General features: G+C 39.5%; 1 protein-coding gene across 2 annotated transcripts in view; it reads right to left on the bottom strand.

Moving 5' to 3' along the window:
• CFTR (CF transmembrane conductance regulator) overlaps nt 1-22,561 on the bottom strand; it is a 90,498-nt gene that overhangs the window by 62,076 nt on the left and 5,861 nt on the right. For both annotated transcript variants that reach the window (XM_082309132.1, XM_082309133.1), the window contains exons 2-8: nt 15,639-15,749; nt 14,234-14,345; nt 7,369-7,584; nt 6,354-6,443; nt 4,795-4,958; nt 4,195-4,320; nt 235-481 (exon numbers count right to left, since the gene is read on the bottom strand). In XM_082309132.1, the coding sequence (XP_082165258.1) occupies nt 235-481; nt 4,195-4,320; nt 4,795-4,958; nt 6,354-6,443; nt 7,369-7,584; nt 14,234-14,345; nt 15,639-15,749 (1,066 nt within the window). The remainder of the gene's footprint in view (nt 1-234; nt 482-4,194; nt 4,321-4,794; nt 4,959-6,353; nt 6,444-7,368; nt 7,585-14,233; nt 14,346-15,638; nt 15,750-22,561) is intronic.

The following is a 22,561-nucleotide window of genomic DNA, read 5'->3' as shown; positions in this document are numbered from 1 at the left end:
TTCAAAACAAGCAGCGTGCAGGTAGCATGAGACTCCCGTGGTTCTGCTGCATGGGGAACCATATAACAATATCAAGATTTATAATGACATTTCATGGTGTGTAGTCAAAGCAACATATAGTATATTTGGAAAGTCTGTATAAATGCTGTGTGCTTTTGTTGATCAACTGACAAGATAACGTGCTATAAAGAATTAGCTTACGTACTTGGGAAGATTTTAGTGCATGTACCCTACCTGTATTTTGTTTATTGCTCCAATAGAGTCATACCAGGTCTGTACGGCCCCGGGAAACTGCCTGGTCACTGTCATTCGAAGAACAATGCAGAAGGAAATGGTGGTAAATATTTTTCGGAGAATAATTCCTTTAGTCACAGCATATGGAAGCACAGCTAAAAACACCACAAAAAAGCCTGAAAAGAAGAAGGCTGAGCTGTTGAAATATCTCATATAAGCAGCTTTTCGGGTTAGCTTCAGTTCAGTTCTGTTAAAAAAACAAATACAAATAATTAGTATAGGATTCCACATTTACATCTTACAAATGTTTTGGATGGAACTGTTGGTAAAACAATTAACTCAGAGGCTCATTCATCCTTGGTATTTTCTAGGATTGCAGTTAAAAAGCAAGACTCAGAACAATTTTTGGACCTAAAAAAATAATTGGAGCCAAATTTTGGCACCAATGTTTAGAGATGTCAGACAAAATAACAATGATCTATGTCATGATTTAGATGATACCTCATAAACCACAAGCCTCTACAATTCCTGGCACAACCATCCTTAAGCATCTAATGCTGTGGTATATGATACACCCCCAGAAGTGTCATCCCATACTCATCTGGTCAGCTAGACAGATAACTCCCCTAGAAATAAGATACTTTGAAATGCCAGATTTACTATACTTGACCATATAAAAACTAAGAACAATCCACAATCTGATTATAGTGTCATCTGCTTTTGCAGAACACCCTACTAACAGCTTCATCCATGAAGTAAGGTATCAGTTAACCTCAGCTTGAAGAGGTGAAAGGCAGAGAGTCTGGTCTCCACCTTCCTTTCTCCATAGAAGCTCAGTCTACGGAGCAGCTTACTGACTGCTGTGCAGTCAGGAATGCAACTGGTGATTACTCTCAGCTGCTTCCACAGTGTCTATGCATCTTACAGCAAGCTGTTAAATAAAAAGAGAAACAATCCAGGGACCGTAATTCATTTTCTGAGTTGATAGCCCTAACTCACAGTGCTGAAGCTTTCTATGGACTGCTCTCATTTTGACCTCATTCACTTCACATTCCCCAGGTGCTCTGCAGCTCAGTTTTGCCTGAACAGAGGCACCTCTGCTGCAGTGAAAGAGCAATTGTCCTGCTGCAAGAGCAATTAACTGGGGGTAGAGATGGAGCTAGACCCCAAGCTGCCCATTCACTGGGTGAGTGCTCTAACCACTGGGATACTGTGCAGAAGTTCGCAGTCACATTGGTGACAGCAATACCTGGTGTTGCACAGCTGAGCACCAGAATCTTTGTGCGTCTTCTGGTATTGAGCCAGTGTCTGCATGCAAAGTCCATCCAGGATTTTGGAGCTGTGTGAACCCCCTTTCAGCTCCACACTACACATGCATGAGACTTCCAAATGTATCCAGCATCTTACCAACTTTTGTCAGCCAAAGTGTTCTTAAAAGTCCCTGACAGAAAATCTGAGCTCAGCCAGTTTTGGAGCAGGGTGCCTAGCACTTCTTGTTAAGTCCGTATTTCACAAGAGAGGCCTGAAGAAAGTGGCCAGGCATGCAGGTCACCACTACGGTGTTAGTCACTGCCCTGGAGAAAGGGCTTTGTAAGTCCCTCCAGAGCTTGTATGAGACTGTGGGTGGCAGCACTGAATAGAGATAACAAAGATTTTGGGGCTTGGTGCTCATCCAGTCCCTGGGTAGAATCCCCCCAGTGCTGAAGCATACAGCCGCTACTCCAAAGAGGGAAAATCAAAACACTAACCCTTTTCAGTATGCTCCCAAGTACCAGCCACAAGCTGACCCAGCCACAAGCAAAAGTTTTCCGGAGGTGGGTCTGTCTGTGATACAGGCTTGAGAGCTCTGTCAATTAAGCACTCATTTGGGACAGGTCTTGCTGACGCAATATGGGCACTTGGAGAGACATGTAAGGGACACTGTGAGCCTTGTGCATATATAGAGTGTAGACCAGTGCATGTCTGTTTTTGAAGTGATGCTGCAGGAATCACTACAAATACATAAGCTTGAGATTCTTTGCTTTACATAAAGATGTATCTTCTGCTGACAAAGCATAGACACTTCCAATGTTGGACTTCACCTTCTCCAGTGCTATGGTTCAGGGGAACAGTTTGACATTGTGGTTTTTTACTTCTCTGAATACGTTGCATAGCCCATAGGAGTGCAGGTATGTTTATTCAGACACCTGTTAGGAACAGTTGTTATCAGGACAGACTTCAGAAGGCACACAGGAGACAGCCCATATTGGTCCCTCTGAAGTGTCACAGTTCCCAGGGGGAGTTTGCCTGGGGCAGTGTTACACCTGCAGGATGGCCAGCCCTGGCAGCTCAAGTCTACCAGAGTAAAGGCACAGGTCTGCCTAGTTCATTAGAGCTGATTAAACTGGGTTGCATCAGAAAATGCCAGCAAATAGAAGCGGTTTGGTAGCGACTGAGTTATAACGCACTGTGGCTAAAATAAAGGCATGGCTTCACACACAAGGTCTTGTTTCCTACCAGCTTAACAAGCCAACTGATTGGGAGGCCCTGCAGAGCTGGCTCAGCAAGCAAAATTCAATTGAAACTGACATTCCTGGGTTGACCTGCTCAGGTGATGTCTTCACCAAGTGATCTGTTGGATCACTCAAAAAAATACTGTATTTTGGTGCAGAGAAGTAGAAGAGAGATACTTTGATCTTGCAATATTGATAGCATTCTTGTCTTTTAAAAATTCATCCATGATATAATAAAAATTGACAGCATTACAAAATTCACCTTAAATTATTGTAGAAAATATAGATCATAAAATGACAGTCCTTTTTCCGGGTTTCTGTGACCATTTTGTGGACTAAAGTTTATTTAATTTATGTTTACAGGATTTGCTCACAAGATGTGGTCTCAAATGTCCTAAAAGCAATGCATGTGACTAGTGACAGCAGGGGAATCCTAACCTGGTTCCATCCTCGAGCTGGAACCCCCAGCCTGGATTCAGACTGAGTTTTCTCTGACAGTTTACAGTAAATCATTACAAATTTTAAGATCTTCCTTGTTCTAAAGGTAAAGAACACTTCACTTTCCCTGGATTGTCTTTCCGAAAGCAGCTGAACAAGAAGGTGTTTGTGTAATAATATCGTTTCCTCTCTTTTATTTACATGATAATATGACACTTATATTTCTTTTATTTTCTTTTATTTTCCCAATCACACACCTGGCACCAAATTTTAATTCTCTGTAAAGGACTAAACAAACACATGGGACAGCTTTAGTGCAGCGTCACCCATCAATCAATACGTCACTTCTCCTCCCTTCCCCCAGGACTCCCTGTCGGTAACAAAGATCTCCTTCTCATAGCTCTCAGCTAACTAGGTTAGCTCTTTTACCTCCTTTCTGCTTCAGGTCTGGTAGTTCCAGTTCAATCTCGATATTAATTGAAGAGATAAGCATTATACAAGGCTATCTACAGACAATAAATGTTAATGCAATTGTGCAGGGTGAATACATGAAGCTGCACTACTTTAATCTTTTCACAGATTGCATGTAACACTTAAAATCAGCTTTATTGCATTTCTCAGAAAATGGCTGCAGAGGACTCATACTGTTTCCTCCACCGCAGAATAGGAAAGTCTGTAAAGCCTTAAGTAACCACCATCACAAAAGGGCTTTTTATTGTAAGATGAGGATAGGGTTGGCCAGAAACAAACACAGATGCCACAATTGTTTTACCTGCACAAGCTAACCACTGAAATATCATTATAACAAATGAGGAAGCAAATAAAAAAAAAAATCTCACCTCCATAGTGAACTTGACAAATTGGGGAAAAAAACCAAGCTGCAGTGTGGGAATGCAGGGTTAGTGTATGGAGGATTAATATTTGTGTGCTTTACTTCTTAACTAACAAGACCACAGATGGTGTTCATAGCCCCCTAATTTTTTTTTTTCTGAGCACATAAAAAATTTGACTAACAAATGAGAACACTTACTCACGGATGCTTTCAATCATTTTTTCCATTGCATCTTCCCAACAATAGGCTTTAACTGACTGTATATTTTCAATTATTTCTGAGGTGATGACGAGTCTCTCATTGATCTTTCCTGCCCTCTTATTCCTGCAAAGTAAAAAGGCAGTAGGTCAATCTTCATCTTTTTCATCCGGTGTAGTTAGTTTGTATCTGATTATATCTTATGAAAACACTTTCCCCATATGCCTATGCTTAAAATGTTTATTTTAACAGAATTATTATGAAGAATGTGAAAGGAATTATTAGAGATCTAGTAACTGTTTTACTAACAAGAAAATGCAAGCTCTAAAAAGAATAAATCAAGTCACTAACATGGAGTTTTAATTCTACAAAGCATTATCACTATTTACTGCACATTAGACCTTTCATTTTGTTAAGTTTAGACAGCTGCTGCTAAATAAGTAAAGACTTGTCCATGACTTTCCCGACACGGCCAACGCTTTTTGGACTCCTCTTTTGTAACAATGTCATAACTAGAGACCCTTAATCAAGTGGTATTAACTTCTTAAACCAACATGTTTCAGGAAAATATATTGAAATATTTTAAAACAGTCTCATCACCTGTATTTCATCATCATTTGTCCCAGCCAGGCTTGGAAAAAGGCCAGGACTATTAGTAAAGCAAGTCCAGAAAATGCAGAAGCTTCTAACATATCCCAGAGCAGTCCCATCAGCAGTGCCACTTGTAAAGGTGCAATCCATACAAAATGAGCCATAGCAAGACCCTGTGGAAGCCCGCAGCAGAAAATAATAATAATACAAGTTACAGATGTGCTCTGAAAACTACATGAAAAGGAAGAAGTCATTAAAGTGACACTTTGAAAAATGTAATGAAGAATGGTACAAATATTTCCAGTAGTAAAACAAGTTTATAAAGGAGGATTTGTGATCCTGAGCACATAGCATTCTGGGTGTTAATTATAATGACAGCGCAGCAATACATATACATTCCACACCTAAACTTTGATTTTTGTAAGGCAAAGTTCAGTCTGCAATTGTCTCTTCGCTATGTATATGCACGAGGGAAAATCCCAGCTTTGTGAAAGTAAACAGAATTTGCCATCGATGCTGGCTTTTTCAACAACTGCAAGATGAGAAAAATACACAGAAGAATCTTCTGAGAGTGATTTAATCTGATATAGGAGGCAAATATTACTTTGGTGAAGGGATGACTGTCGTGTGAACACAACTAATTCAAAACAGATTGCTGCCTACTTCAGTCATGTTCCTTCACATTGGGGAGATTTTGGACTTAATCCTGTGATCAGGCTGCACAGGGGTCTGTGTTACTGCAGCCACACTGCTGCAATGATACGGCACTTGTCCTAGCTGGTTCAGCACTAGCTGACATTGCTCTATATAGTAATATAGTGCTTAAAGTAAATACACCCTACAGTTCCAGCCATGTGTCTACAGTCTCTCTGATCTTGCTTCTTTCACAGGAAGCAAACCCTGTACTACCAATGGGCCAATTAAATATACATGCTAAACAGAAGTTCATAGAGTTTCCAGTTCCCAGAGCCATTAGCAGGGATTTACCTCTGTGTCTTTAATGAAAGAGAAGTTTTACAGGAGACTCTGGAAGTATTGTCTAAGACAGATGTGTTGGGAATGATTCCTAATAAGGTCTTACATCAACACGTATTCAGACTTTTAGGAGAATGGGTTATAGCAGCAACAGGATGTTGAACATCATCACTTGTTCAATGGCAGGAACGGACTGGATCACCATAGTAAAAAGGTACGGTGGTCAGGAAAAGAGGATGGAAGGACTGAACCAGCAAGTTCTGACCTCTATGAAACCAACTGCATAACCCAGAGGTTTCCTGGCAGGTTCTCACTGGACTGTAGAACAAGCATGTTTTTAGGGTACACCTGGTTTTTAGGTTTCCTCTACTAATCAGCATAGGAGATAAAGGATGGCATCAGTATCAGGACAAGCATTTCCATGACCACATGCCAATACATTTTCTTAAGGAAGTGATTCATTTTATATCTACAATGACCACTCAGTGCAGTCCGTCATTTATGCTCCTTCCTTAATAACTGTCATGAACAGCCTGAAGTATTGCATTTGTATTTGATGGATCACCAAGTGGATTAAACAACCGATGACGTACCTCATCAAATTTGTTCAGATTGTTAGAAAGAAGACTGACCAATTGTCCAGTACTTATTTTATCTAAAACTCTGCTTGAGAGTTTTAAGATCTGTAAAAGAAAACAAAACCATAGAAAAATGGCTATGTAACTCATCCCCATAAAACAGAATAAATACAGATAAAAATAATAGGCAATGGTACAGTAGTATAAATAACAATTCACTTGTCTGTTTATGCTATAAAGAAAGTCTCGTTAAACTTGTTATTTATGTTGCTTGACTTTAATATATCCATTAAACTGCTTTACAAATATTGATTTATTGATGTAGTGCTTGCTTTCTGTTGCATATTTTATGTATATAGATATATATGCAAATACAAGTTTTAATTAAGCATGCATGCTGTGTGCTGCTGTGCATCCTCAAAAATCTCCTACTGTGCCTATCTTGACAAATATTTTTGAAAGATGTTGTCACACTGAGCTTTATACTAGAGTTACTAACATGTTGGTTTAAATTAGCTGCTTTTGGTATTGGCAAAACCAAACACCTTTTTAAATCTTTGGATTTGTGAACATGCGATGCATCAGTATCTGTTGATTCTTCATGCTATAGAGATCTCACACAGTATCATTCAAACTCTCTCCCATCTATGTTATATTTACTGTTTAAATCTTCACCTCTAATCCTCTTTTGAAAATATTCTTTGGCCACCAGCATATGGTGTTCTTCCTTTGCAATACACGTGCATAACAGGAGCACAGTGGTAGAACAATTAAGGCATCTCACCACATATCCAGCAAGTCTGAACTCACACAGAGGCTGACTTCATTCAAACCAACTGTAGATGAGTATTTAATTCTTTGGACTTACTTAGGAAATGGAGAGCTGTCAGAAACTGATGTCAGCCACATTATTCTTTTGTGTACTTTGTGTACCTTGACTAATAAAACTATCAATCTTTCAACAAACTGGCCTAAAAGTTACATAGGCTACACACAGAGGTTTGGTTTTGTGTGTAAATGAAACAATTACCTTCTTATAAATCAAGCTAAACATAGCTATCCTCATTTGCATTCCTATATGATGAAGACCAAATATAGCAGGGTGTAGGAGTAATGTTCTCACAAGGAAGAGAAGGCACAAGCCAATGCCCAGGTAGTAGGCTATGGATCTTTCATCAGAGTTGTCCGGATCATACGAAGCTATTATTCTTCCCAGCAGAAGGGGTTGCACAGACTTGGTGACTTCCTGCAGATGGAAACAAGAGAAAAATAATTTTGGTCAGTAGTTTATTCATTTTTTTCAAATGGTTAACATGAGATTTACAGCTTTATATCTTAAATGAGGAAGCCAGGTCTGTTTGCTGTGCAAACCACAGAAAGTTGCAGTAACTGCACAGGAGAACAGACCACTCACTGCTCTCTTAATCTGTGATGCTCCTGCAACTCCACAAAAGCAAATCTAGTTTGTAAATTTTGTTTGATCGTTTTCTACAAAAGCGATAACTGAGATTAGCTTCCACATTTACTTTTCAGAGTTGTAATGGATTAGCCACATCATATGACTGAATCCAGTTTAGCAGGCTGGATCTCTGTTTTGGCCCCTAGGGAACAGTTCTCACTGCACTTTACTGGACTTACAGGACACAGGAAGACTCGGAGCTCCCGAAATGAACACCAACAGAAAAACACAGTGACGATATAGCTAAAACACAAAGTAAATGGAAATAGCAACAGAATAAAAGAAAAAGCAACAGAAAAAACAAAGACATTGTATCCAGGATCGTAACAAAAGCAGGATGAGAGGGTATAAATTGGGGGGAGGGGCAAGTTTAATAAAAGTCCCAGAGAGAAACCAGTCCGTCCTGCACTGGCAGCGCCAGCACTTCCCATCCTGGGATGAGTAACATGGTAGAGGACCAGAATAGGAGAGGAAAAATAGGGAGTATCAAACTGCTAAACTGCAAGGCATCCAGATGATCTGCTGTAGCCATGACTTTACCTTAGCCTGCTATTACATTTGTCCTCAGCCTCCTTTTCTGTTGTAATTAAACCCCACTAGCATTATCTCACCTTTGCCTTCCATATCCCTTCACATCCCCATCATTCTCATACTTTCAATCTTATAACCTCATCCTTTTCCATCTCTGCCTCTTGCCCCCTCTTTCCTTCCCCAAGAACTGCAAAAACCATAGGTGTGCTGCGGTCTAACAATTTGCCTTTATCTTCTGCATGAGCTTCTGAAGGGTATGAAGTATGTATGTGCTCCTTTGCTTCATTGCTATATTCCATGTAAAAATACTTAGTGCTAAGAACTTTTATGCATGTCTCCTTATGCTTCTTTCCATTGTGTCTCAGCAGAAAGCATCTAATACTTCAGGAATAGCAAGAAACTATTAAATTCTTCTTTGTGCAGATGTGTTAAATTCTGCCAAAAAGTTATTAGTACTGCCTTCCAGTTGAAAACCACACAGACCACCATACAGGGACTCAGAGAGAAGCGAACTAGTGAAGTTCAGCTGTAATGTTTTACAGTGATAAATAGATTGGGAAAATCCCTTTTAATTTTTTTCCTTCTCCTTTGAGTTCCTTTTGGTCTCTTATACAAAAGCAATTCCAAGTACTTCTACAACCTGTACTGTAACCCCTTTTAAATGTCACTGTTGGTGGAGCTGATATTCATTATTCACTTTTTCCACAGAAGAGATGAAATTTTACATCTCAAATAGCATACCAGTGTTATGCACTACATTTCCCAAATTAAACACAAATGCTTTAAACCTGGAGCCAGCTTTGACAAAGACTTCAGTGTTATTAGTAGGCAAAGGGAGGAGTGTTTATTAAAACACACATGACCCAAGGCAGCTGTGCTTAGACCATATGCATCCCGAAGCGGCAAACCAAAACTCCCCAAAACTCACAAAATACAAAACAGTCACCTCTCAAGGACAATGTGGTGCTTTCATACTCTCAGAGATTCCAAGATAAGCTATTATATATAGGCTTAAAATAGCAAGATTTTTTTTTTTATTTAGTCTTATTCCAGTGAAAATGCCATGCTCTGCTGCTGTGTTTGTTGTCACTATAAAGGCATTGCACACATGCCTAGCTCACTGGAAAAAAAGGTGATTTACTAAGGCTAAAGGGTAAAATAATGGCTGGCAATAAGCCAAATCATTTGCTACTTCATGGGGTGTAAAAATCCATGGTTTACAGTGGAGATTCATCAGTTTACTTACCGAAGATATTCTTATGTAGCCTACATACAAATGAAAGCAGAACTACCTGTTTTTCACTTTTCCTTTTGTAGCCTCAAAATTACCCACTGATATAAACATGGATAAATAAACTGATTAGAACGACCTGCCTAAAAAAGGGAATGAGATTTGTGCACCTAACAGAAAATCCAGTTTTCAAGAGTCGTGTTTTTCCTTCTCCTGTCCTTGCTCTTCCCACTGCATTCATCATAGGCCATTGAGAAACTCAGAAACATCTCCCTCACAGAAATCTTAGTTAAAAGAGTAAAGATATGAAGAGAAATGAGAGTATGACACAGGATACTGTGCTAATCTGATCTGGTATGGCTATTCTTACGCAACGAGAACTTTTACGTTATGTGTATCCCCCATATGCTCAATCACTCTGTATTTGAAGACAATAATGCACATCTCTGTTTTGGCGTATGCCCAAGTGTTTCAGGACTTTCATATCCCTCCCTGCCTCCTCACTCACACCCGTGACCTATATGCGAGAACTTCAGGAAATCCTCATTAGGGTCCTTTGGGATATGATACTAAAACCATTTCTAAGGTAATGTTAGCAGCTGCTGTGTCTGAGTGGAAATATACATTTCAGGGGGATGAATATAAAAGAAAAATGTAAGTAGAATCAAACTGATCCTCACAGCAAAGTACCCAATTTGTTAGCTGGTATCGTGCTAAAAAGCAAGATTTTTGTTTCACCGCCATACCGTCTTTGCTTTAAATTGGAAGACACATCTGCTGATGAGGTGAAGCATGGAAGCTGTTTCAAACAGCAGGGGAGCAGATACATTAAGTGCAGTAACTCAACGTGCCTAACACAACACTATTTATGAGGGAGAGTCGTAGTACTCTAGGGGGCCAGAGCGCAAGTGTCCACCCTGCAATAACATCATTACCTACGGCGCGTGAGGGGAAAGGGAGAGATGGAAAAACTACCAGACCTAATGAGAGCAAAGCTGTGATGCCAGTTGCAATGACAACTACACAAACAGCAGGGATGTCAGCAGAGGTTAAATCACACTCCAAGAAAGGTACCATGAAAACGGCTGAGATTAGACAAGAGAAGAGCTGAAAGGAAGGTGAAGTTCAAAAGAACGCACAACTTGTTTGCACCTATGCCAATACGGCACAACATCCTGTCCCCATTCAAATTAATGGCAAAGCTCCCATTAATTTCCGTGAGCAGGGCCTGAAAAGAACACCAGCAGCTTTAGCAGCGAGTTTTTCCTTTTACAGCTTTCAATAAAATGAAGACTAATGATAACAGAATCAAGAATTTGAACTAAGATTTCATCTTTCCATGTTCATTGTGAAAGATACAGATTTTGTTTCCTATGTGTTGAATCGCATATCTGTGATTTCTTAAAGAAATAAAACAAACAAACAAACAAACACGACTCAAAATCCTGCAGTCCCGTTCTGTCCTCCCCCGGTCTAAAATTGTACCCCATTAAAAAAGTTTGCATGGAGAAATCAACCCTGCACAGTCCCACACGTGCATGCCCACACACACTTCACTTGCCTGTACTCTGGGAAAGGAAGTTATCCCCAAAACTGCCTGCAAAAGCCCTGAGACACTGCTTAACTTTTAATAGAAATGCATTACTGCGACATTTTCAGATGGCAGACTGTGCAGGAACACCTATTATATTGTATGGTAGGCTAAATTTGTAGAATTGCTGAGTTTTTATTAAAATATACACCTGACATGAATAAGGAGTTGCTGGCTTGGTGAGGAAAAAGGTTAAAAAATTCAAGGCAGTAATGAGATGGCAGAAGCAAATAAAAGACAGAATTGTGTAGGAGTCCACAAAGAAAGAGTCTTATCCCAGAGAAGTCACCAAACAAGGTGAAGGAGTATAGAGAGAAGGGTTATTACCCAGCCCTGTAGATACCAAGAGACCCTGTCCTAGATGGTTAACTGCCCCACCTGGACAAAGGCAAATGATTGACTCATCAACTTCCATTCTAGCCACGTTGCCTTCCACCAGCCCTGCCCAACAGTCAAACAGCCCAGGATGTGACACAGAAAAGCCCTCCAGAGTGAGCACAGACAGCACCATAACCATCACCTCCCCTCCTTTCTCCTTGTGCAGGCCCTGTGTAGCAGAAGGCAAGCACGGCAGGTCTCTTCGAATCGGATCTGCAGCAGTGGCGACTTCAGACCGAGGCGAGAGGCAGTGAGAGGAGATCTGAGGCTCTTCGTTAGTGAGAAGAGCCCAACAAGTTACAGAGACTTAAACAGGGAGAGAATAAAGTTGGCTTGGGAGCTAATTTCTGGATTCCCCTATTTTAATCAGAATGCGTGTACATGCACATGTGAGTGTATCTATCCATGAGAAAAAAGCAAAAAGAGCATGTAAAGACCTTTTTCACTCTAGGTTTTATTTTTAAAATCAAGCCTTGGTGCTGAGAAATTTCAGAGTTGTTCTTTATGAGATACACCTGGGGGACAGTCTAAATGGGATTGCAAAAAATTAAGGCCTGTAGATTGTTTTTATTTTTAATTCATGAAGCAGCATGACAGACTGAGGTACTAAGTTTTTTTATAGACTAGAAAGTACGTGAATGCTACATTTTCAGGGAAGCCATTTACATTTTCTTTAGCGCATTTCTTCCTTTTTCTTTAGAGCATTTTACTTCGTGAATTTCTGATTCTATTACTGATACTCATTTCCCCTGGACACGGTGTTACAAGAGAAAGAAGCAGTCAGTTTTTCCATAATTCTTAGGGAAAATCCAATCTGAAGTGAAATTGTAGTCCATTATTAATTATCCGAATCAAATTAATAGTGATCTAAACCAGAACATTTTCTTTGTTAGCAGTCCAAATTAATACACTTATGAATATTTTACAGGACTTTCACCCCAGGACCCTAAATAAATTTGCCTATTTTGTAATCTGCAAGATTAGCCTGTCTTTCACACAGCAATGTAAACAGGAGGAACTCCATGGAAGTTTATTGGGGTGGAACCGTTCCAGCATAAAACTAGCAGAAGTCAGGCTCCAAGTTCGATACTTAACTTGAAAAACACTCTTTGACCTGAAACACCGCCTGATGCATTAAAACTTTTCACCCTTAAAAAGTTCCCTCTTAATGTTGAAAAGTCTGCATGTAGTAAAGGACTTGTGCTTTAGTTTTCAGGATATTCTTATTTATTTCTTCCAAGCGTTTTATACAAAACTGTTAAAACTTGAGGGTAGAGGTGCTGGTGTGATTTGACTTAGCATACGTCTGGCATGGCTGCCATAGAGAAGATTATGATCCTTCTTCATCTACCTACCAGAAGATCTACCTGACTTGAAATTTCCCTTCTACAGAGGAGCCAGTAGCAAGTTCATGGGCGTGATTACAACTCCACGCTACTCTCTGCTTCCTGCCTGGGAGAGGGGTCATTCTAATGGGCATGAAGGTTTGCTTTTCTATAATTCTGCTATTCTCTTAGAATAGTTCCTTGGGATACTCAATAGAAAGTGAGAAGAGGAGTTTGGTTTTATAGCAAGCAATATGAACTTCAGAGACATTTGTGGGCTATTTTCCATAAATTCCCCTTCCACTTTTCTTCTGCCCAATCCATGATCTTGAAAGTACAGCTAAACTAGATCACGTTCAACACTAATGCCAGTGGAATTAGTTCCTTTCCGTATTAACCTTGCAAAAATAAAAATCTGGCCTAGAGATCCGTCTCACATCTGAAAACACTGACTATCTGAGTACATCTGACCACTTTGGGCCATTTGGGCTATTATAGCTGCAGTTTCTGATACCACAGCATTTTGAACAGAGAAGCATGGAATTTAATATCTCACTTTTACTACTAAATTGCAGAAACTTGAAAATAACATGGATGTTTAATGTGCATATTGGTTAACAGTCATTTTCAGATTTACAGTCTGGCTATCCAAAACACCTAGTGAGACATCATTAATAATAAACTATTTTCCCATCTCCTAACCCCAGTGATAGGATTGTCAAACAGGTGGCATTTGGTAAGTCAGGGTAATCCTAATGATCATGTTGGAAAGGTGATAAACATAATCAGTTCAGACTTCCACATCAAGTTCCTGATCATACACTTTGGAGCACTAACAGCACCAAGATCCAAGCATATTTCACATGGTTATTTATACAGAATTGTTACCACGAATGAAGACAACTCGTTTATTGCACATGTAAACCTGAATAAAGCATTTCACTGTGAAGCTGACTGATAGTCACTTTGACAAAATTGATCGAATCATGTGAAATTGCACTGTCATTTGTTTTTATGTAAGGGTACAAAATTCTTTAGAAACTTCTTAAAAACCGTACCATGAGAAAATAATTACTTTAGTTCAGCAGTGATACAAAAATTCAGGTGCTCTACCTGTACTTGGAGAAGCATATGCCAGCACCTAGCACCATATGCATTTCAAAATCATTAATATGTATGTTTTAAAGATATTAACACATTATCAGAAAATACCTTTTTTAATTAAGATCCCTGAGTATCTCTCTGTATTTATCATCTTTATAAGCAATACACAGAGCAAAATCTGTAGCTGTTCACAGGATTCTGTATTAATTTAGCAATCCCTAAGACTTGGATCTATTTATGGAACACTAAAAGTTTACTGAAGAGAACAAATCTTACCCCTAAATATAACATTATTCCATAGAACATAAATTTCCAGAAAAAGCATCGTCGAAGAGCATTAATAAGTTTGGGTTTTTTCTTTGAAGTTGCCAGCTCTCTGTCCCACTCTCTGAAAAGAAACCGAAAAACAAGACCATTTAGTTGCGTGAGCAAATACATGGGTCTATGGCTCCGACATACTTCAATTCACTCAAGTATATCCAAGGAGATTTAGCTAAGGTGACTAATGAAAGCAAGCTTTGCAGAGACCCCAAAGACCTGGCCTTCATTGACTTGATAGATCAATAAAAGTTCAAACCTAGTTCAGCCACATATTTGGCAGTTTTAAATACTCAGCCATACATCACCCCACAGGGAATTAATTCATGAAAAGGTCACATTGTATGTTTTAAAGAAACTTGCTGTACTTAAGACCAAAGCACAAATCATAGGCAAATAAATGTTTTGGAGCTCTTCCAGTCTGCAAAAAAAGAAAACACCAACAAAGCATCAAAAATGTGACTTTTCTACTGCACAGCATTATTTTTAACCTGTGTTGCTGGGACAATAATTTTCTATTCGATAATAAATTGCTGATCAGAAGCAATGGTATATACAGAAAGCATATGTGTAGTCAAAATTCAACTCACAGATTAAAACACTCCTAAGAATTTCCTCAGCTAACTCTTTTTTCCATTTTTCAGTAGAATATTAAAGAACCAAAATATTCCATTTATAAACTATAAAAATGCATTAAGCATACTGATGTTCTCAATACTTTCTGCCAGTTTTGAATATGTATGTCACACTGCACTTAAGTTTAATTGGATTGGCACAACAGTGCAGATGTGAGCCGCCTCGGCATGCCAGAGAAAGCTATACCAGAGGCTGAGGGAGAAGAACCGGATTTAGGCACTTCTACCTGTAAAAGTTAGTCCCAAGTGTAGCACCTGAATTTGGACCCACTGAAACAGGATAGAGAAGAGAGGAAGACTAAATGAGGAAAGTCAGGGCATGATTTCTGCAGAGGCAATTAAAGTCTTTTAACGGTGGTATCAAAGGAAATTAAGAATGTTATTTTGTTGAAGAAAAAAATAAAACTAGCTTTTACAAGGATATTTTGGGAAGAAAGAACAGCAGATAGGGAACGTACATTGAAACTGTGAGTCCAGCCTCACTAGTCAATGGACAGATGTCACAGGTACCTGTATATAGAAATTTAGAGCATTTAAGTGATACATGTGCACCAGGGATCCCAGTCAGCTCCAAAGGACAACTGTGTGCTGAATGAGGACACACTTGAGCCAGTCAATGGGTGCAACCAGCTTGCACCCAATGCTATTTAAACATTTTATCCAACAGCTGTTTAATGAAAATTGCAGTGTGATTTCTGAAACAAAGTTATTGCATGAATCTTTCATACCTTTCTAGTTTTTCAGAAAGATTATCAGCAGAGTCTGCAGAAGGGATTTGATAAATATCTGACAGCTCCAACCGTCGTCTGTAACCCTTTTTCAAAATTGGTTTTGTCCATCTAAGCAGAAAAAAAAAAAAAAAAATCACCAGTTTCTGAGGTTAATTCTGGAGTTCCATTGTCTCACCCTGAATGTTTTGTCCACCACACCCATGTATGTCTATGTGTACACACACACACACACACACACACACGACATAATATAGTGCAGCTCTGCATTGCATTTACAAAACTGTATTGACAAACATAACATTAAAAGAATAATTTCAAAACTGTTGTATTTTATCAGTTTTGGGGTGGCATCATGCCCCAAACTTCCTATTCAGTCAGTAGCAGACAAATGAACAGGGGATTGAAACTTTTGTACTGTATTTCCAAATATGTGCTATATCCATATAAATGAATAAATCAGAACTACAGTAAATTGGATGTATAAGTTTCATTCCTTTGAGACAGAAATCTTAATATAGCCTGAATGTTCCTTTGACAGCTTAGACTGCTGCATGCACTTATCAACACAGGACATCTTTCACAGGACTCCTCATAAGATCTTCATTGCATCCATCATATGTAAACATTTTGCATTTCTTTTTTCAAATTTAAAGGGCACACTCTTTATAGACAATAGTTAACAAAATTGCAAAAGAAATGCAAAGATGTTTCCCATGGTCACTTAGAAAATACAAACAGCTTATTGGAGATGCTTACCCATATGCCTGTAAGAACATGTATCATACACACAAAGTAATCCACATTCTCAATCGCAACTCTGATGGTGCAAAGAGGTTGACACAAATGTAAAAGAACATTGTTAGACACTACACGAGTGCAAAAAGACCTTAGCACAAGTCAAAGCCTATTTGTGTGCAACTGTGTGCACACACATGCACACTCTAACATTTACTTTGATGAAGTTATGAATCGTACGAGACACCAGTCTATAATCCCCATAATTCTGTAAAGCACAAAGATATTTCCCAAGTGAACAGTTATATCACACCCACTGCAAAAAGAATGTGTTCTAAGAAATTAGAAGATTACCCTTCATTTCTGCAATCATATTACAGTTTCAGACGAATCATATGGGCTTTATCTCAGTCTTTGACATCACTGTAGCTGAGAAATAACACACCATTTGTGGTATGTTACAGCAAGGCAGCTAGGAGAGTCCACTTGGGAGAGTCATTCATAAAACATCCATAAACTTTACTGCTACTGGAAATAGGGGCCAATGTTTTCAGGGATGTAGTAAGATAGATTAGAAGAAAACTCCTAAATTTAAAATAATACTGTTATGTCAGTTCATGGCCACTGCAAATGACAAATCAGGTATTGATTTGTATTTTGCTAGCTCCCGAGGGCAGAAAGAACCGGTTGCCACTGGCTTTGTGCATATCTTGTGGAGAAATGGCTAATCCCTGTCCCTTGGGAACAGAAACCCTCATGGACTGGCTTCACCGAAAGTTCCGTATATGCAGATATTTTGGCAAAGATAAAATCCATACAAGTTATGGAACACTAAACCACTACTGCAGCTAATGCAAGTAAGTGACAGTACTTCCTAAGCAACCTCTCTAATTCCCAATACCGTAGCTAAGTAATAACCTTGCTGAGCTCCTTAATAATGCTTTGAGACTGCAATAAGCAATTCCCAACTTGTCTTGACAAAAGAGAAACGCTTTACAGTTTCAGGCCTTGTATGTTTTGGGAAAACATTTTTCACTGCACTGTTTCCCTCCACACACTTGATTTTATTTATACTTTTGATTAGCACCTACCCTGGCATTTTGCCACTGCCTGAAGTAACAAAACGTGACTGCATTTAGAAAGCGAGCAGAGCGCCTGTTTTATCATTTGGGGAAGGTGGCATGCTTAGCAGATCTCCTGTACTCCTAGAAATGTCTCTTGTTCTACTCGGTGCTTAACCAGGTGCACTTATCAGTGCCACCAAAATTATGTGGTCCCTAAACCACCCTCCTCTCTCAAGTCAACAAGCTTGATACAGACTTAGGGCAGTCCTTGTCCTCATATCTCTGCTCATCAGGGTAGCTGCAACTATGGTAGATGAACTCCTCCAGCCAGCTAAAGGAGTGGTGCTGACACCTTTTCCCAGGGACCTCCCTAGGCTGCAGCCAGGTTCCTACCGCAGGCTGGGTGCAGGGCTTGCACAGAGATGTTCGTCTCCCAGCTGCCCTGGCCTTGCTCGGAAGTCCCACCCTAACTAGATCTGGCCAATTTGTGAGCTGTGCCAAGTGGCTTCATGTTGGAGTGGTAATCGTGGGAGGAGCTGGCCTGTCACGTGCTGTTTGTCTCAAGGCAGATTTTCAACAGCTGCTTGGGTTGTGCTGTCAAGAACTGTGGGAGACAGTATGTATTTTACGAAAGGAATATACTAGACCTAGAATACATAAATATCTCCTAAAAACAACCTTTTGCCAGATTCCAGTAGCATCGAGTTTACCATTATGCTCCAGATTCTTTGCAAAGTTTTGAAACGCAAAATGGCTATAAATTCATTTTAACTGGCAATATAATCTGTAGTTATCAATGTTCCTTTATCACCAGGTAACACAGCTCAGTCAGAGTTTGTCAATGAATATGGCTCTTCCATTTTTGGCTTAACAGAAACGATTTGCCAGTGTTAATTCTGAGTTTTTTCTTCTCGTGTTTGCAGAGAACGAGAAACTTCTTTTGAAAAGAAGAAGGGAAACAGACTGGCTTTACAGCATTACGTTAGCAAATGCCACCGGATTACTGGCTGGCATTTAATGAACTCTTTCACAGAGAAACCTGTAGTGCTGTCAGAGTTTTGCCACTAACTAGGAATGTTATTATGGGTACACACACATGAAACCCAGCAGGGGACAAGTTTCAAGGGTGTAGAGTAGGAAAGAAGAAAAGAAGGAAAACAAGTTCCACCTCTGTTATTGATTGCCTGTAGCAAAAAATACCTTATGAGCTTGATATGTAAATATCATATACATAACATACTGTTTGAACTTCTCTTTTGGTAGATTTCTAATGACCATTTCTTTGTCATTCACTTTAGCAATAAATAATAGATTTCTTACTACAGCTATTTGTTTCTCCAGCATGTTCAGCCTTGTCCCACTCAAGCAAATTGTACCGATAGGACAGATGTCTTTGGCTTTCCAGAGAGTATTAACACAGACTGTTAACTTGTCAATAGGATTTGACTCTCCCGTAAGGCTGCTTTGCATGTCATTGAAGACAGAAAGAGCCTCCGTGTTGCTAAGCTAGCCACCCAGATCTTCCTCCCAGGCACAGGGATTCCCTGGCTCCAGCAGACCCTCTTGGTCAAGAAGCACAGGGCGTTGGGACAGTGAGAGCAGCAGGGCTGGGCTATCCAAGACCTGGAAAGCACAGAAGCTCTCCTGCAAGGGTCCTGATCAGGCTGGTACCATTTCAACAGGTGTCCTGTGCACAACATGGCAATATCTACTGAGCAGTGCAAAGGCGACCATGGCTTCGCTTCCTTCTCTTACAAAGCATCGATACCTGTGTGCAAGATAGTTGGGCATAGTGCCTGCAGCTCCTAAGGAACTGGACGTAAATCTTGATGGAGACAGAGCAAGAAAAGTGCCTATGGCTTTATCTTATCCCTTCTTTTAACAGTTAGTGGAAGGGGGGCACAGAATATAATCAAGCCATGATTACGATGCTTTGAAGCCTAAGTTTTACAAGGTGTTTGTAGAGCCACAAATTCCTACTCACTGCAGGAAAAGACTGAGGTACCCACACAGATCTCAGACATTCACAAAAAGTCAAACCAGACAGGACTCTCTGAGAGGCTCTGCACTCCCATTCTCTCTCAAAAGATATCCATCACTCTGGCAGCAGAACAAATTGCAAATCGTTGCTTACTTCATACTGGAGGTGGCAGCTCTACTACACTCGAAACATGTTTCTCCAGAAGAGTGTCTGCACCACCAGCCCTCTTCTCTGAGCATCCTGCAATGCAGCCGTAAAGGGTGACCCTAGCTCTGCATGATCCTTCCTAACAGATGGGACAAGTTAGTGCGCCCACAGAGCACAACTGCCAGGCACCACGGCCTAATCCCTGTGCCTTGGTTATCCTCAACAGAGTAGGGTTGCAGTTATTTTGTTTCAAATGGTAACCTGCTGAAATAACATGTTATATATTCTGAAACCTATACTAAATCCTTAGCATTTTCCCTTTAAAACAGACAAATGTAACACTCTGAGCTTAATATTTATGCGTAATTATTGAAGGGCTTAAAAAACGGAAGGTAACTGCAGACCCTACTCATTTCTGCTTTTTTTTTTCCAGATCACTAAAATTAAGATTTAAAATTCTTCTTTAATAAACAATTCTTCTCCATGAGGTATTATTTGGCATGGAAAATATTTAGCTGCAACATCATCGACTCTGCCACTAGCTGTGAGCAGCACCATTTTAAGAATAATCAATGTTCTGCTGAAACCCCAGGATTTCAATAACAAATCTTAATTAGGATTACTCCACAGCAGTTCTTGGGGAAGGCTTGCATTTTTATGCCCAGCTTTTGCAAAGTGACACTTATTCAGATTATTATCTAATCTCTAAATGTTTTTTGAGATTCAGATTTTTAGCAGAAATTAAATACTTTTTCCTTACAGTTAGTAAAATGGTCAAAGTATTTCAGCTTGCAGAACTACCAAGAGCTATTTTGGGGGGAAAAAAATTAAGTACATTAAGGGGTACAAAGATATTTAAGTAGTGTAACATACAAGGATAGAATACATTCTGTCAATTGTTTAGATACCAAAATCAAGTGTAATATATATACCACAATTGTCTTTAACAAAGTTATCAGAATAACATAGTGGTGATAATGTGCTATGAGTAGGGTTTGCAAGGCTGTTTCAGCATATACCTAGAGTGAGACTGACTAGGAGAGAACGTTTCTTCATCTTCAGTCTTTTCCTCAGTTATATATCCTGTATCAAGAATAAGAGAAATAGATTTCTTTCACCTAGTCCTTTGAAAGACACTTAAAATAGGCAAGGAACACTGCAGAAAGTTTGCATCAGCAAACAGAGCTGTGCTATTCATGACTGAACTGCATTTGAAAAGCTCCCAGATGTGTCACTAATGTGATACCAATAAATTTCATCCAATTTAGCACTCCACTGTCTTAGCCACGCATGTACAGATACATTTCATAACAAATGAGCATACAGTAGCCCATCAGGTGCAATGGCCCTTTCCAAATCTGTAATTTGTACAGGTAATCAATGTATGTATATCAAAAAATGTACAAATCTGTAATTTGTACAGGTACAAACACCTTCAAAACTGGTGAACAGATCTGTGGCAGTCAAACAGAGGAAGAGGAAGGTGGGAAGATTATTTTTTTTTTATTATTTAAATACCAAGTATGAAAAGGTAAATTGCCACCACAACAATAGGGAATTAATCCTGAATTATGGGCTGCTTCTCCTACTACTTGCTTTTTGCCATCTTCTCTGGGTATTTGATGCTGCCACTCCTCAGCCTGACCCTTGCAAGTTAATGAGAAAATGTTGCAGATCTTCTGATTTCCAAAACGATCTTGGGCTTTGAGCAACATTGGTTTTTGAAGGATTTTGTTTTTTTCGTGTTTGTTACCTCCAGAGAAATAAAAGCATCCCAGATTTTATAGATTAACCTTAAACTGAGTTAAGTTGAAACAAGTGAAATATCAGATTGACTCCAATACAATAAAGGTTCACATCCTTTATTTTAAAAGTTGAAAAAAAGTTTATAAAAAGATAAATAGCAACATTAAAACATGGGAATATACCTGAAACTAAATACATTTCCCATCTGTCACTTAGGATTTTCTCCTAAAGCACAACCTTGCCCATGGAGTCAAGGCATTAGTATTGCAGCAGGCCACCCCAAGTGCTGCCTTTCGGGATTGATCCCCTTTCCCACCTACCCTCTCCTGAAGGAAGGATGCGTACGCATATCTGACAGGCAGGAGGGTCCTGGTTTCAAGGGAAAAACAATGCCGTTTCAAAATATATCTTAAAAGCCTATTTATTCTCTCCTAATTTTGGGAGCTTCATGACAATGTAGCCTTGGTTTAGCTACTTGCTGACTGTGAAAATGCTCATGCAGATCCTTTTGTTTTTATGAGAGGGAGTGATATGTAAACACAGCCTGTGAGCTCTTGCTCGTCTCACCCAGGCATACCCCCTCTCTCATGGTAGGCAGCTAAATTGCATCTACAAGTTTACATTGCAAAATTCTGTAACACGTGTATCACTAAAGTCTTCTTATATGCTACAGTTTAATTGGACCTTTGACTTACTTATTTTAGAGGGCATAATGTGAACCTTATGACACAGCTGTCAGGTTGGCACCATCCTGCCCCTACAACCACTCTACCTACATACCTACATTGCAAACAGGGGCAGGGAAGGGGGGTGTGAAGAAAAAAAAAAAAAAAAAAAATCAAGATAATGGCAACCTGAAGAACTCTCCTGCAATAAGTCACATTATTCTCACCAGTTTGAAAATTAGTATATTCAAAAACTTAGATATTCAGAGACTGAGATTTTTTTCCATGAAAGAGATGATAATTGTCTGCTCTAGAAGTATTCTGAAGTAACTTTGTCACACCAGAAATACTCTTGTGCAATTAAAGTCCTGGACAGGAGACCTCAGGCAGTCCGCACTGACTCCACCACATGCTCCCAGGACAAATCACAATCCTTGTACACCCCAGTTTCTTCTCTACAGAAATAATAAGGAAACTTCTTTTTAGCCCACCCTTTGTGTTATCTACTTAGAGTTTAAGATCTTCAAAACAGACTTCCTTATCAAATGTTTTCCAGTGCCTAGTACAGTAGACTTGAAATTT

The sequence above is a fragment of the Platalea leucorodia genome, assembly GCF_965183815.1.
Source record: "Platalea leucorodia genome assembly, chromosome: 4".
NCBI classification, from domain to species: Eukaryota; Metazoa; Chordata; class Aves; order Pelecaniformes; family Threskiornithidae; genus Platalea; species Platalea leucorodia.
This window is presented reverse-complemented; position numbering and strand designations above follow the sequence as displayed.